This window comes from Oncorhynchus mykiss, chromosome 18 (genome assembly GCF_057628025.1).
Source record: "Oncorhynchus mykiss isolate SJ-2025 chromosome 18, ASM5762802v1, whole genome shotgun sequence".
NCBI lineage: Eukaryota > Metazoa > Chordata > Actinopteri > Salmoniformes > Salmonidae > Oncorhynchus > Oncorhynchus mykiss.
This window is the reverse complement of record NC_143039.1, coordinates 31,888,365-31,900,883: the sequence shown is the minus strand read 5'-3', so window position 1 is coordinate 31,900,883 and position 12,519 is coordinate 31,888,365. Positions and strand designations below refer to the sequence as shown.

Here is a 12,519-nt window from a genome sequence, read left to right as displayed (position 1 = left end):
TCAGTTAATACGTAAAATTTCAAGAACTTTTAAAGTTTCTTCAAGTGCAGTTGCAAAAACTTTCAAGCGCTACGATGCAACTGGCTCTGATGAGGACCGCCACAGGAAAGGAAGACCCAGAGTTACCTCTGCTGCAGAGGATAAGTTCATTAGAGTTACCAGCCTCACAAATTGCAGCGTAAATAAATGCTTTACAGAGTTCAAGTAGCAGAAACATCTCAACATCAACTGTTCAGAGGAGAATCAGGCCTTCAGGGTTGAACTTCTGCAAATAAACCACTACTAAAGGACACCAAAAAGAAGAAAATACTTGCTTGGGCCAAGAAACACGAGCAATGGACATCAGACCGGTGGAAATCTGTCCATTTGTCTGATGAGTCCAAATTTGAGATTTTTGGTTCCAGCCACTGTGTCTTCGTGAGACGCAGAGTAGTTGAACGGATGATCTCCACATGTGTGGTTCCCACCGTGAAGCATGGAGGAGGTGTAATGGTGAGGGGATGCTTTGCTGGTGATTTATTTAGAATTCAAGGCACACTTAACCAGCATGGCTAAAACAGCATTCTGCAGCGATACCCCATCCCATCTGGTCTGTGCTTATTCATTTGTTTTTCAACAGGACAATGACCCAAAACACACCTCCAGACTGTGTAAGGGGTATTTGACCAAGAAGGAGAGTGATGGAGTGCTGCATCAGATGACCTGGCCTACACAATCACCCAACCTCAACCCAATTGAGATGGTTTGGAATAAATTGGACCACAGAGTGAAGGAAAAGGAGCTCAGCATATGTGGGAACTCCCTCAAGACTGTTGGAAAAGCATTCCTCATTTAGCTGGTTGAGAGAATGCCGAGAGTGTGCAAAGCTGTCATCAAGGCAAAGGGTGGCTACTTTGAAGAATCTCAAATATAAAATATATTTTGATTTGTTTAACACCTTTTTCGTTACTACATGATTCCATATGTGTTATTTCATAGTTTTGATGTCTTCACTATTATTCCACAATGTAGAAAATAGCAAAAATAAAGAAAAACATTTGAATGAGTAGGTGTTCTAAGACTTTTGACTGGTACAGGCGAGGCTATTAACTCAAGATGTGTAGACTTAGCATGTCCTCTAAAGCAGAGCCTCATAAACAGAGACAGCGAGTGAGCGCTACCTCTTTGTGGGAGTCTTTGTGTGCCTCCAGAGTCTTCATGATGGTGAGCTCTGCATAGTTCTTGAAGCGGGCCGGCTGGTTACGTAAGATTTCCTTCAGCACTCGTAGTGCCAGGGCCCGGATGGTGTGCTGCAGGTTGGGGGAAAAGGACATGACATGCTCAGAACCAACCATTCAGAGACAGCGGAAAGAAAAACAATGGATTAAAACATCAGATTGTGGCATTGCTCCCAGGACAGGAGTTTACTTTATCTCTCCATCCATCCATCCATCCATTTATCTTTTCCTCCAGAGTCCTTACATCTTGGTCTGACAGGGTCTCCAGCAGCAGGAGCAGCATGGTTTTGAAGTGTTCCTCCCACACTGCCAGGCTGTCCTCCCGGGCTATCTTCAGCAGCTCCAACAGGGCTCCCCTCCTCTCCTCTGGCCTCTCACTGGGGTTAGACAGCTCCTTCAGCAGCTCACCCGCCTTTCAACGACCACAATAGATATTAGTCAGTGTCCATAGAATTACATATAGATCACTAAATGGAATTTGATAGGATCTCCATGGCCGTGACTTTATAGTGTTATTATGTAGCTATAGTAAAACACTGAAAAGATTGTTGTTAAATGAATTCAATCAATCACCAGTTCCAGCTGCTCCGCAGGGGAACTGTTCTTGGTGTGCAGCATCTTGTTTTCTCCACCACACTCTTGGCGGCCTGCGAGGAAGAGGGTTGAGAGGGGGGTGGGGGAGTCTTACCTTACAGCTAATATATAGCCTATTATAAACAGGGTCGTCCAAGCCCTAAATGCTGATTGGCTGACAACCGTACAGCACGGGTATGACAAAACATGTATTTTTACTGCTCTAATGACGTAGGTGACCAGTTTATATCAGCAATAAGGCACCTCAGTGGTTTGTGTTATATACGACACCTGGGCCTTATTGCTTAAAATGTTTTATGACCATCCAAAATGGCACCCTATCCCTATATAGCTCACTACTTTTGACCAGAGCTATGTAAGGAATAGGGTGGTCAAAAGTAGTGCACTACATAGGGAACAAAAGGTGCCATTTCAGACCCATGAGACAGCCTCACCATCTCGAAGCTGCTCCACGTCGTCCTCGTACACCGTCTCTTTCAGGGCAGCCTTGTCGTAAGCGCTGATGGTGTCAGAGTAGTTGTAGGGGTTGTAGAAGGAACGCTGGGAGGGGGTGTTGAGTAGGGAGGTCTTGTTGTCCAGGGCCGTGCGACCCCCGGGCCCCTCCACCACGTCGGCACCAGAGTGTGATGCTGGTCCAACACCCGGCTGAGGAGAAACAAGACTAGTGTTAAAACGTAACATAACAAACCTACAGTTTTAGAAAAATAACTAAACCTATTTCCATTCTAGAGAAGATAAAAATATTCACCAGAGAGAACATTTGCCAAACAAGTGCACTTGTTCACTCCCCCCTCTGGATTTAAAAGGAATGGGCTAGTCCATTCTAACACCAACCCAAATATTTTAAATCAATGAGGGGGGGTGAGTGAGTGGAGAATAGTAGGGAATTGCCAAAGCCCCTCACCGTGTCCTCTCTCTTGCCTCTGCCCGGCTCCATGAGGTCCTCCTGACTGCGGAAGCTGAAGTTCTGGATGGCTTCAGTGACGCCTCGCAGGGAGCTATAAATCTGATCGGTGTTCAGGTTCTCTGTGTCGTACTCCAACATGCTTCAGGGGGGGGGTTATTAATCAAGTATGACACTTACATCACCACCACAGGAAGAAGACATCTGCCCAGTGGGCAAAAGCGGGGGAAAAAACTGGTTGAAATGACGCCATTTTATTTACCTAGTACGTAAAGATGTCATTTCAAGCAGTTTCTCATGTAAAAGATCAACCGTGCATAACAGTAGGTGTTGACAGAGACAGAGTGGAACAGACTGGGGAGTCAAGGTGTTAATGTGGTGAATCCCCCGAAATGTGGGCACATGAGAGCACAGATTGCTGCTGCGGAATGAAAAAAAAAATTAAAGAATGAAGTGAAAGGAAAAACAAAAGAGACCGTGGGGGTAGGGACAAATCAAGTCAGCTATGTGACAATGTACCTGGGAGAGTAAGCACTTCGTAGGGTCTTCAGGGAGGGGGCAGCAGCGGTGGAGGAGAGAGGAGAAGGGAAGGGAGGGGGGTACTTTGACAGGCCATCGGCACTCCAACCCCATAGCCGACTGTAATGTGCCAGCAAGGGAGGGAAGGAAGGAGGGAGGGAAAGAAAAGGGGGGATAGAGGCGCGAGGGAGAAAAAGAGAGACGTGAGGAGGGAACAGAGCCGAGCGCGGGGGGGGGGGGGACTACTTGTTGTCGTTGTTAGTTAAGTTAGTAGTGATGTAACCAACTTCTACAGTGTGTTGGGGACCAGGTATTAAAAGGTTACGTCAGACCTACCTGGGAGAGAGCGCGCCCCCACGGGAGCAGTTGGTGGGAGAGGTGAGGGGGCTGCTGCGACTGCTGGGGTGGCGAGGCTGGGGAGGAGTCCGCCCCATGGTGCTACTGGGAGAAGCCTGTGGATCACACAGAATCGGAGCAGGTACAGTACATTATAAACTGGGTGGTTCGAGCCCTGAATGCTGATTGGCTGACAGCCGTAGTATATCAAACCGTATACCACGGGTATGCCAAAACTGCTCTAATTACGTTGGTAACCAGTTTATAAATAGCAATAAGGCACCTCTGGGTTTGTGACATATGGCCATTATACCACGGCTAAGGGTTGTATCCAGGCACTCTAAGAACAGCCCTTAGCCGTGGTATATTGGCCATATACCACACCTCCTCGGTCTTTATTGCTTAATCATTTGATGCTATCCCAGTATGTTTATATTACAATTGTCCATGTTACAGCAAGCAAGGTTTATGTTGATGGCTAACGGTGCCAGTGAGAAGAGGACCTTCCTGAGCAAATTCCCTACTCTTCTCGTGGTGAGTAGATATTTGTGATCCAGCCATTTTAGCCCTGCTCAGTCTCATCCTCTCGATGACGTTGACTAGACGTGAACGTCAGAGTCAGGTCTTACCACTCCGGTGTTGCTGGAGTTCCGCAGGTGGCTATGCAGCAGTTTAGTGGCTCCGTCCTGGAAGGTCTTGGGCAGGGCTCCCAGCAGCATGGTGAACTCTGGGGTGTTCAGCTCAAATAAGGCGATCAGAACCACCTGGGCCGCCTGGGGATTAAAAGGTCACAGCGAGGTCAAAGGTTAGAGGTCATCATCAAAGAGGGTGTTCACTTTCCCCCCACTAACATTGATATGCGATATCACGCAACAGTGGATTTCAAGGTAATGCATTACCTGCATTTCAAGGTAATGTTTGGCCCTTAGAGAAGAGAGGGAACTTTTCGACAAGCCCATTCTGCTCTCACGGAACCATGAGTCACATCAGTCAACGTACTGGCGAACACATGATCCATATGCACCGCACGGAAATACAGAAGCACACATTTGTTGAGGTTCAGCTAGCATTCAGTTAGTCAGGCGAGTTAGAACCAATGTCAGTTCTCGTAAACCAGTTCAAGAACCAGCATCGCAATGCTCTCGGGTGAAATCCCATGCATGTTGATCAACCAAACCTGGTCACTGCAGATAAACAAGAACTATGAGTAACGAGTAACAGCAGCACAGGCTATTAGAAAAACACAATATTACCGCACATTCAGAGCCATCGTGTTGCCCATTCCCACCCCGTCGCTTAAAGGGGCAATCTGCAGTTGTGACATAAACTGTTTGACTTATAAATGAATTATACGTACCCAAATATTAGCTTGCTTAACTCCATTGTTTGTAAACAAAGTCAACTTAAAACAAACACGGTATAGCCTCAAAACACAGTTAAAACTATCATTTTGATATCATGGATGGTTAGTCCTTGCATCCCCAGCTCGGTCTATGAATTTGAGAGTGGTTGCATTTCTCCAGCCAAATCTCTTGTCTTTTTTTTTAGCAAAACAGTGGTGGGGTCAACACCTTGTTATCTTTTCAACTGCTGATTGCCCCTTTAACATTCACTCATTATGAAGAAAACTTTGAAAGCAGAAACAAGTGTTCTGGCTCATTCAGAGCCATTTCAGTCCCCAATCCCACCCCTGCACTGTCCTTTACATTCAGTTATAAAGCAGAAACAACTCTGTGTCTGCCAGCAAGGCGAAGTTGGATTAGAGACAGAGAGCCCAGGCTTGAGGAAGTTATGTGAGGCAGACTGCAGACCGTGCAGCTGACTGATGGGTCGGGGGGCTCTACTACCTGCTTGCACCTCTCCTCCACGTTCCCCTCTCCATGTAGAGAGGCTACGGTGGTGCTGGGCCTGCCTGACAACTCCTCACCTGCCCAGCTATGGTGGAAGCTCTGGGGTTGGGGGTCGACCGACGGGTAGGGTGGGGAAATGATCCGTTTAAAATACAAAAATAAAAACAACCAAAAAAGGGATAAAGCCAGCAAACAATAGTTATTTTAGAGCTTCGGCTGATCAGTTGAAAATTGTCCGGCTGGTTAAATCTGGGACATTTACAGAAATGCTGATTAATGTGCATTGTCCCTGTGAAATACAAAGTCAATAAAATAAAAAAATGTCTGACGCTGTTGCTATGGAAACAAAACAACAACAAAACACAACTCGACCCACCTTCCGGACGTCGGAGCTCTTTGGTTCCGTGGTCCAGGTGATGATGCGGGAGACGGCCAGGCGTGTCTCGCTGGAGTTGACAAAGTCTGCGGGGTCCATTTGACGGGCCAGGCACTCAATGTACCTCAGGATGGCCACCTTGACCTTCAGGTTGGGGGTCTGGGTCTGGTCCACGATGAAACGCATCAGGATGTTAAACTGCTGGTCGAACGGGAACGAGTCCCTGGGAAAGAGAGAGGAAAAGAAATAGAAAAGGGCATGAGATGAGCGGGATTGATCCACTAGAACAGGGATCAGCAACTAGATTCAGGCAAGGGACGTTTTTTTTTCTTGCGTGGATTGTCGTGGGGCCGGTACCCAATTACAAATTATTTGTAGAAGGCAAATTAACTGGAAGAAGCCCAAACCGATATAATATTTAACTAAAACATAATAATTTCAAACCTAATTTGTATATTATCACGTGTCTTTCGTTTATGTGTGGAAACACTTTTGAACAGATTTCCCAAATTAAAATCACCTGGACCTGATTTAAAAAAAACTTATGTCCAACAATGAAAATGCAAGAAAAAACATGGGGGGACAAACATGAGGGGAACCCTGCACTAGAAACTCTACAAACAGACAAAAGCAACATCTAAGGGCTTTTCACACTACCAAGCAGAGCCAAAAGAAGCTGTACTCGAGCTGGCCTGGTTACACATCCACCATAGTGGGTGGAATCGTGCTGAAAAGCAAAAAGTGGAGGGAAGAAAAATCAACAACACCTGTGTGAAAACGCTAATAGAGATGGGGCTTTAGTTCTGACCTGGTGACGTCCAGAGCCTTCTGGACCTTGGCCTGTACGGAACCCAGGAGGTCAGCTCCCATCTTCTTCAGCAGCTGGGTGAGCAGGACAAACAGCCAGTCCTGCAGGTCCTCTCTGTGCAGGGTGATGAAGTCTACCAGGGTCTCCAGAAACATGCTGAACACCTGACACAGTGACCACCCAGCCAGTCAACAATAGGCTATACATATTTACTTCACTGTTAAGGAGTATTACATGGATGACATACAGAACATCAATAATTAACCAATCAACTACCTGAATAGTTGGATTCGATTGCATTACTATTAAAAAGTGACGGACAAAACCAAAAAAACACTTACTCGCTGATGTTATAAATCCACCGCAAAGACCACCATGCGACACAAAAACAGACAGTTAGTACAGTAACTACATTAGCGTCCCGTCAGAACACAGGTTATATCAGACACAGAGGGGAATCGATTGGGGGCTCACCTTGCTGTGTGGGTCAGCAAACATCCTAGTGAAGATCTCACACAACCGCTTCAGCTCCACACGACTGCGACACACGAGCGGGGAAAAAAGTAAGGCGATCAATCGCACAACACCTTTTGGTTTCAGCCAGATTTCAAATCAAGTCAAACTTTATTTGCCACATCCGCCCGAATACAACAAGTGTAGACTTTACCGCAAAATGCTTACTTACAAGCCCTTAACCAACAGTGCAGTAAAAGAACAAAAGATTGACCAAGTAGGCTAAAATAAAAAGTATCAATAAGAATAAGAATAACGAGGCTATATACAGGGGGCACCGGTACCGAGTCAGTGTGCAGGGGTACAGTCCAGTTGAGGTAATCTGTACATGTAGGTGGGGGCGTAGTGACTATGCATAGGTAACAAACAAACAGCGGGTAGCAGCAGTGTATGGGGGGGGGGTGGGGGGGGGGGGGGTCAATATAAATTGTCCAGTGGCCATTTTTATGAATTGTTCAGCAGTCTAATGGCTTGGGGGTAGAAGCTGTTGAGGAGCCTTTGTCCTAGACTTGGCGCTCCGATACCGCTTGCCGTGCAGTAGCAGAGAAAACAGATTTGTATCTAGAGCACAGTTGTCTCAGTGACGGCCTCAAATACACGACATTACAAGAGTTCAAAACAAAAATAGATGGTCTCTATCCCACCTGAGAATTCTCTGGCTAACGAGCAGGTTCTGTAGTCCCAGCAGCCCCTCCTTCCTCTCAGACCAGTTGGAACTGGCACAGTGGTTCAGCACCTCGGCCACGTCCTCCGTCTGTCTCATGTAGTGGGGCGGGCCGCCGTTCCGCGAGCCATACGAGCGCTCAGAGCAGGCGCTGCTGGCGTCGCTGTTAGCGTCGTCGTCTGAGTAGATGCCCGGGGACTCGTACCGCCGCCTGACTGGCCGCCGCTGAGGGGGTCAAGGGTTAAGAGGTCAAATGGTCATACAGGTGAAGAGAAACCAACGACACTTACTGTTCAACAAGCTGCCATGAGACTGACTACACATTTGAGGGGCAAATAAGAGTCCAAATAGATGCGAATCCAAGAAAATGTTCCACCAAGAGAAAAAGCCATCAAAGCTATTATGATCAGCATGCTGTGACTCCGATGGTAAAGAGGATAGAGAATCTAAGTCACACATGCCGGAGTAAACATCCACCTTGTTGTTCCTGGCGTCTCCTAGTAACAGGGCGTCGGCTACAGCTGCCTCCACCTCGGTCCCGGTGTTGAGGATCCTCATGGCGTTGACAGAGGCTGAGATACGGGCCTGGTGGGCCAGACCTAGACGCTCTGGAGGAAACACAGAGATATTGTAGTACTTTTAGAATAGTACTGTGGTATTATAGGAGCACAGTAACACAGTATTATTACGAAGGAAAAGCAGTCAATCTATTAAATGGGGTGTAAAAGTCACAGGGGGAAAAACAAATGAAGCAAATTTCATCAGCAGGTCATGAGAAACTCAAGAGAAGAAAACACAAAATAATAATATGATGAATTGAAGTTTTATTTTACAGCACAGTATAAGGGCCAATAAAAAAAGTGTACTAACAAAACAGAATGACACAAAATAACACAGATTGACTTGAAAAATAAGACACATCCAAACTGAAATAAAGAGGATGCTCAGCTCTCCATCGCCCTCTGTGGGTGATCGAGGTGAACTGCACGATGGAACACTGACATGCCATATGTCTGGTCTAATAGAGACATGCAGGACAGGTCACCTGAGTGGCCTACGGACTCAGCCGAGTGGAGAGCACTGGTGGAGCGGGAGACACGTCTGGACGCTAGAGGAGGAACAGTGGGAGTGGGGTGACACTTTACTTGGATAGTCCCAACTACTAACCCTTATCCTAACCTTACACTTATCCTAACCCTAAACGTCACCCTTAGCCTAACGCTTATTTTAAAACTAACCGTAACCTTAGAAACCAGTGGCTTATCAACAGATAGTTTGACCATCTGTCGAGTTACAGATGGAAAACCGGGAGAGGACATCACACACGTGAAGTTAGACACGGCTTTAAAAAGAGCATCTTCTTCAACTCATACAGTACATGACTTGTCAACCCGAGCAGGAGGAATTCTACCATGTGGCAACGCTAACTGGCTTCATGCAAACATTTGCGGGAAAAAGGTTGAGAGGCGCCCCGGCGTTGGACACAAAGGCTCTGATGGCAGGTCCATAAGCTGACCGCGGACACAAGTTAAGCATCAGCTCATCCCGTGCCATGTCATCAATAACTCTGGCATGATTAGTAAAAAATGGTTGCGGAGGAAAATGTGGTTGTCACTCAGGGGTGAAAAGGAACAATTTGAAAGACACAAGTAAAAGGCATGCAGAAGACGGAAGCAGAAGAGGTTCGTTTCGGTTGGTTTCCTCGTGGTCTGATGATGGCCTTTGTGTTCTACTCTAGATAGGGGCTAGTCAGGGTTCAGGCCCCCGGACAACCAAGCATTTGAGGGGCATGGTGGCTATGGTCTCTGGGCTGGGCATGTTACTATACCGTACTCACCCAGAGGAGAGAATCCCCGAGCGGGGCTGGTGTCCCGGCTGCTCTCCCTAGAGGTGTCCCTGCTGCAGCCCTGACTCATGCTGGGCCGGGGGATACGACTCCTCGCTAGCATAGTGGTGGTGGTTTGGGGGGGGGACACAGAGAGAGAGAGCAGCAGCAGGAGGAAGACGAAAGAGCTTTATAACACACAGCCAGACAGACAGCCCAACACACTCAGAGAGAGAAAGGAGTGGAATTAGTCAGGACAGAGGAGAGGAGGTTGCATTCAGTGACAGACAGGAAATGAGGCGGTTCAGAGAGGAGAGGAGTACAGCTGTAGAGGGGCTGTTTTCTGTCTTCAGTGTATCTGTGTGTTGTCCTTCCTGGTCCTTACCCAGGCCTGATCTGTCTGGACTGGTGTCTCGGCTGCAGCCATGGCTACGGGGGACTTTAGGCCTCCTGTCTGCTGGCGTTGTCACTCCAGTTGCCCTGGGGATCCTGCCGTATGTGTGGCTCAGGAGACGACCAGGGGAGCCAGACCGACTGCCAGCTGCAGCACGAGATAGTATGGTGTATTTATAAAGGGAGAGAAATACATACCCACACAAATATCGAAAAGGTGGTAAAAAATGTCAAACAATCGCTCTCGATCAGTGATTCTTGATTCTGGGGACCCAAAAGGGTGCAAAAGGGTTGTTTTTGCCCTGGCACTACACACCTGATTAAAAGTTTGATGACTTGATTAGTGGAATCAGGTGTGTAGTGCAGGGCAAAAACAAATATGTGCACCCTTTTGTGTCCCCAGGAAACACTAATCTAGGGAAACACTGATCTAGGGAAACACTGATCTAGGGAAACACTGATCTAGGGAAACACTGATCTAGGGAAACACTGATCTAGGGAAACACTAATCTAGGGAAACACTAATCTAGGGAAACACTGATCTAGGGAAACACTGATCTAGGGAAACACTGATCTAGGGAAACACTGATCTAGGGAAACACTGATCTAGGGAAACACTAATCTAGGGAAACACTAATCTAGGGAAACACTAATCTAGGGAAACACTGATCTAGGGAAACACTGATCTAGGGAAACACTGATCTAGAGAAACACTGATCTAGAGAAACACTGATCTAGAGAAACACTGATCTAGAGAAACACTGATCAAGAGAAACACTGATCTAGGGAAACACTGATCTAGAGAAACACTGATCTAGGGAAACACTGATCTAGAGAAACACTGATCTAGAGAAACACTGATCTAGAGAAACACTGATCTAGAGAAACACTGATCTAGAGAAACACTGATCTAGAGAAACACTGATCAAGAGAAACACTGATCTAGGGAAACACTGATCTAGAGAAACACTGATCTAGAGAAACACTGATCTAGAGAAACACTGATCAAGAGAAACACTGATCTAGGGAAACACTGATCTAGAGAAACACTGATCTAGAGAAACACTGATCAAGAGAAACACTGATCAAGAGAAACAATGTGTATTTTTTCCCATATATCGGGAGAAGACACTCACGTTGAGACACTGACACCATTTTGGCTCGACTTCTCCCCCTACTGTCTGTGACAGAGGGACTCGCCCCCACACCGCTCCCCGAACTCGTTCTCCTGGTACGCACGCGGCCTGGAAGGGAGAGAGAGAGAGAGAGAGAGAGAGAGAGAGAGAGACAGACAGACAGATGGAGAGAGACAGTGATAGATAGAGAGAGAGAGAGAGAGAGAGAGAGAGAGAGAGAGAGAGAGAGGGAGAAAACAGACTTAACTTCCCGTGGACACAGATTCCATTCAAATGCAGACACACCCGGCTTGGTGATACCAGCCATCATCACCTACAGCCAGAGATTTCATACATAAACCGAGACACTGGCTAGTCTATACTTGCAGGTTGCTGCCAGCCATTTCAACAGACACATGCACTCAACTCTCTATTAAGCTGGTCCAAGCAAGAAATCTCAAGTCACAAATGCCTCATCCTCTATAACAAATGTTCCATCTCATCATATTCATTCACAACAATAGATACAAATACAGAAACATGATTCACAACAAGTCTATTCCAGTATTCTGTTCTAGGTAGGACAGTGGTTCATTCAGGGGAAAAGGAGAGTACAGCACAACAGGATTTCATGAAATTACAGTTAAACAGGCAACGATAAAAGTCAATAACCCAACAGACACTGAGGCTGCCATGTGAGTTGGACAGGTCTATTTGTGGACACAATCAATGTCTCAGTCTCCTCTCCCTGGCTAGCAACCCCAGTCCTGATGACCCAGTTCAACGTAGTTCTACCATGCAGACAGTCCATGCAGAGTTCCACAGATGAGCAGCGTATATATTCAATGACGGAGCACACTACAAAGACGACCACTGTGAACATGGCGCAGTATATTACACAGACCAAAAGGGGGACAGAGATGAAGTCTTCCAGCTCCCACACATCAAGAACAAACACACAGTTAGCCATCTCATCTTACCCTCTGGTCTAATGTTACCAGGTGTGTTGTCTAAGGGCAAAAACAAGAGCAGGAGAGTCCAGGAGAGAGGTTAACAGAAGTTAGCAGGATAATCCCCATATGGAAGACTGGGGGGGGGGTTACAAGATTTTGGAAAGGCCTTAAGATGTATTTTAATCATCACGTTTTGAAAAATAAAATTGAAATTGTTGTATAAATCTCCATGCTATGGTCCTATATCCCCCATAGTCAGTGTCTGTGAAGGTATGAGGCTCACAGAAATAGAATTATAAAACGGGGTGGTTCAAGCCCTGAATGCCGAAATGGCTGACAGCCGTGGTACATCAGACCGTATACCACGGGAATGACAAAACAGTTTATTTTCACTGCTCTAATTACATCGGTAACCAGTTTATAAGAGCAATAAGGCGCCCCAAGGGTTTTGT

General features: G+C 46.6%; 1 protein-coding gene across 50 annotated transcripts in view; it reads right to left on the bottom strand.

Annotated features, from left to right (window-relative positions):
- The window catches only part of LOC110495884 (CLIP-associating protein 1-B), a 40,543-nt gene that overhangs the window by 4,785 nt on the left and 23,239 nt on the right, over positions 1 to 12,519 (bottom strand). For 4 of the 50 annotated variants that reach the window (XM_036952376.2, XM_090208183.1, XM_090208200.1 and 1 more), the window contains 19 exons: positions 12,095 to 12,124; positions 11,136 to 11,243; positions 9,992 to 10,147; positions 9,619 to 9,723; positions 8,827 to 8,889; positions 8,259 to 8,389; positions 7,762 to 8,006; positions 7,079 to 7,142; positions 6,605 to 6,768; positions 5,797 to 6,019; positions 5,418 to 5,519; positions 4,200 to 4,343; positions 3,571 to 3,686; positions 3,235 to 3,354; positions 2,716 to 2,857; positions 2,246 to 2,456; positions 1,791 to 1,864; positions 1,462 to 1,629; positions 1,161 to 1,289 (listed from right to left, as the gene is read on the bottom strand). In XM_036952376.2, coding sequence (XP_036808271.1) covers positions 1,161 to 1,289; positions 1,462 to 1,629; positions 1,791 to 1,864; positions 2,246 to 2,456; positions 2,716 to 2,857; positions 3,235 to 3,354; positions 3,571 to 3,686; positions 4,200 to 4,343; positions 5,418 to 5,519; positions 5,797 to 6,019; positions 6,605 to 6,768; positions 7,079 to 7,142; positions 7,762 to 8,006; positions 8,259 to 8,389; positions 8,827 to 8,889; positions 9,619 to 9,723; positions 9,992 to 10,147; positions 11,136 to 11,243; positions 12,095 to 12,124 — 2,495 coding nt within the window. The remainder of the gene's footprint in view (positions 1 to 1,160; positions 1,290 to 1,461; positions 1,630 to 1,790; positions 1,865 to 2,245; positions 2,457 to 2,715; positions 2,858 to 3,234; positions 3,355 to 3,570; positions 3,687 to 4,199; positions 4,344 to 5,417; positions 5,520 to 5,796; positions 6,020 to 6,604; positions 6,769 to 7,078; positions 7,143 to 7,761; positions 8,007 to 8,258; positions 8,390 to 8,826; positions 8,890 to 9,618; positions 9,724 to 9,991; positions 10,148 to 11,135; positions 11,244 to 12,094; positions 12,125 to 12,519) is intronic. The other 46 variants (XM_090208174.1, XM_090208193.1, XM_090208204.1 and 43 more) reach the window with 29 other exon arrangements.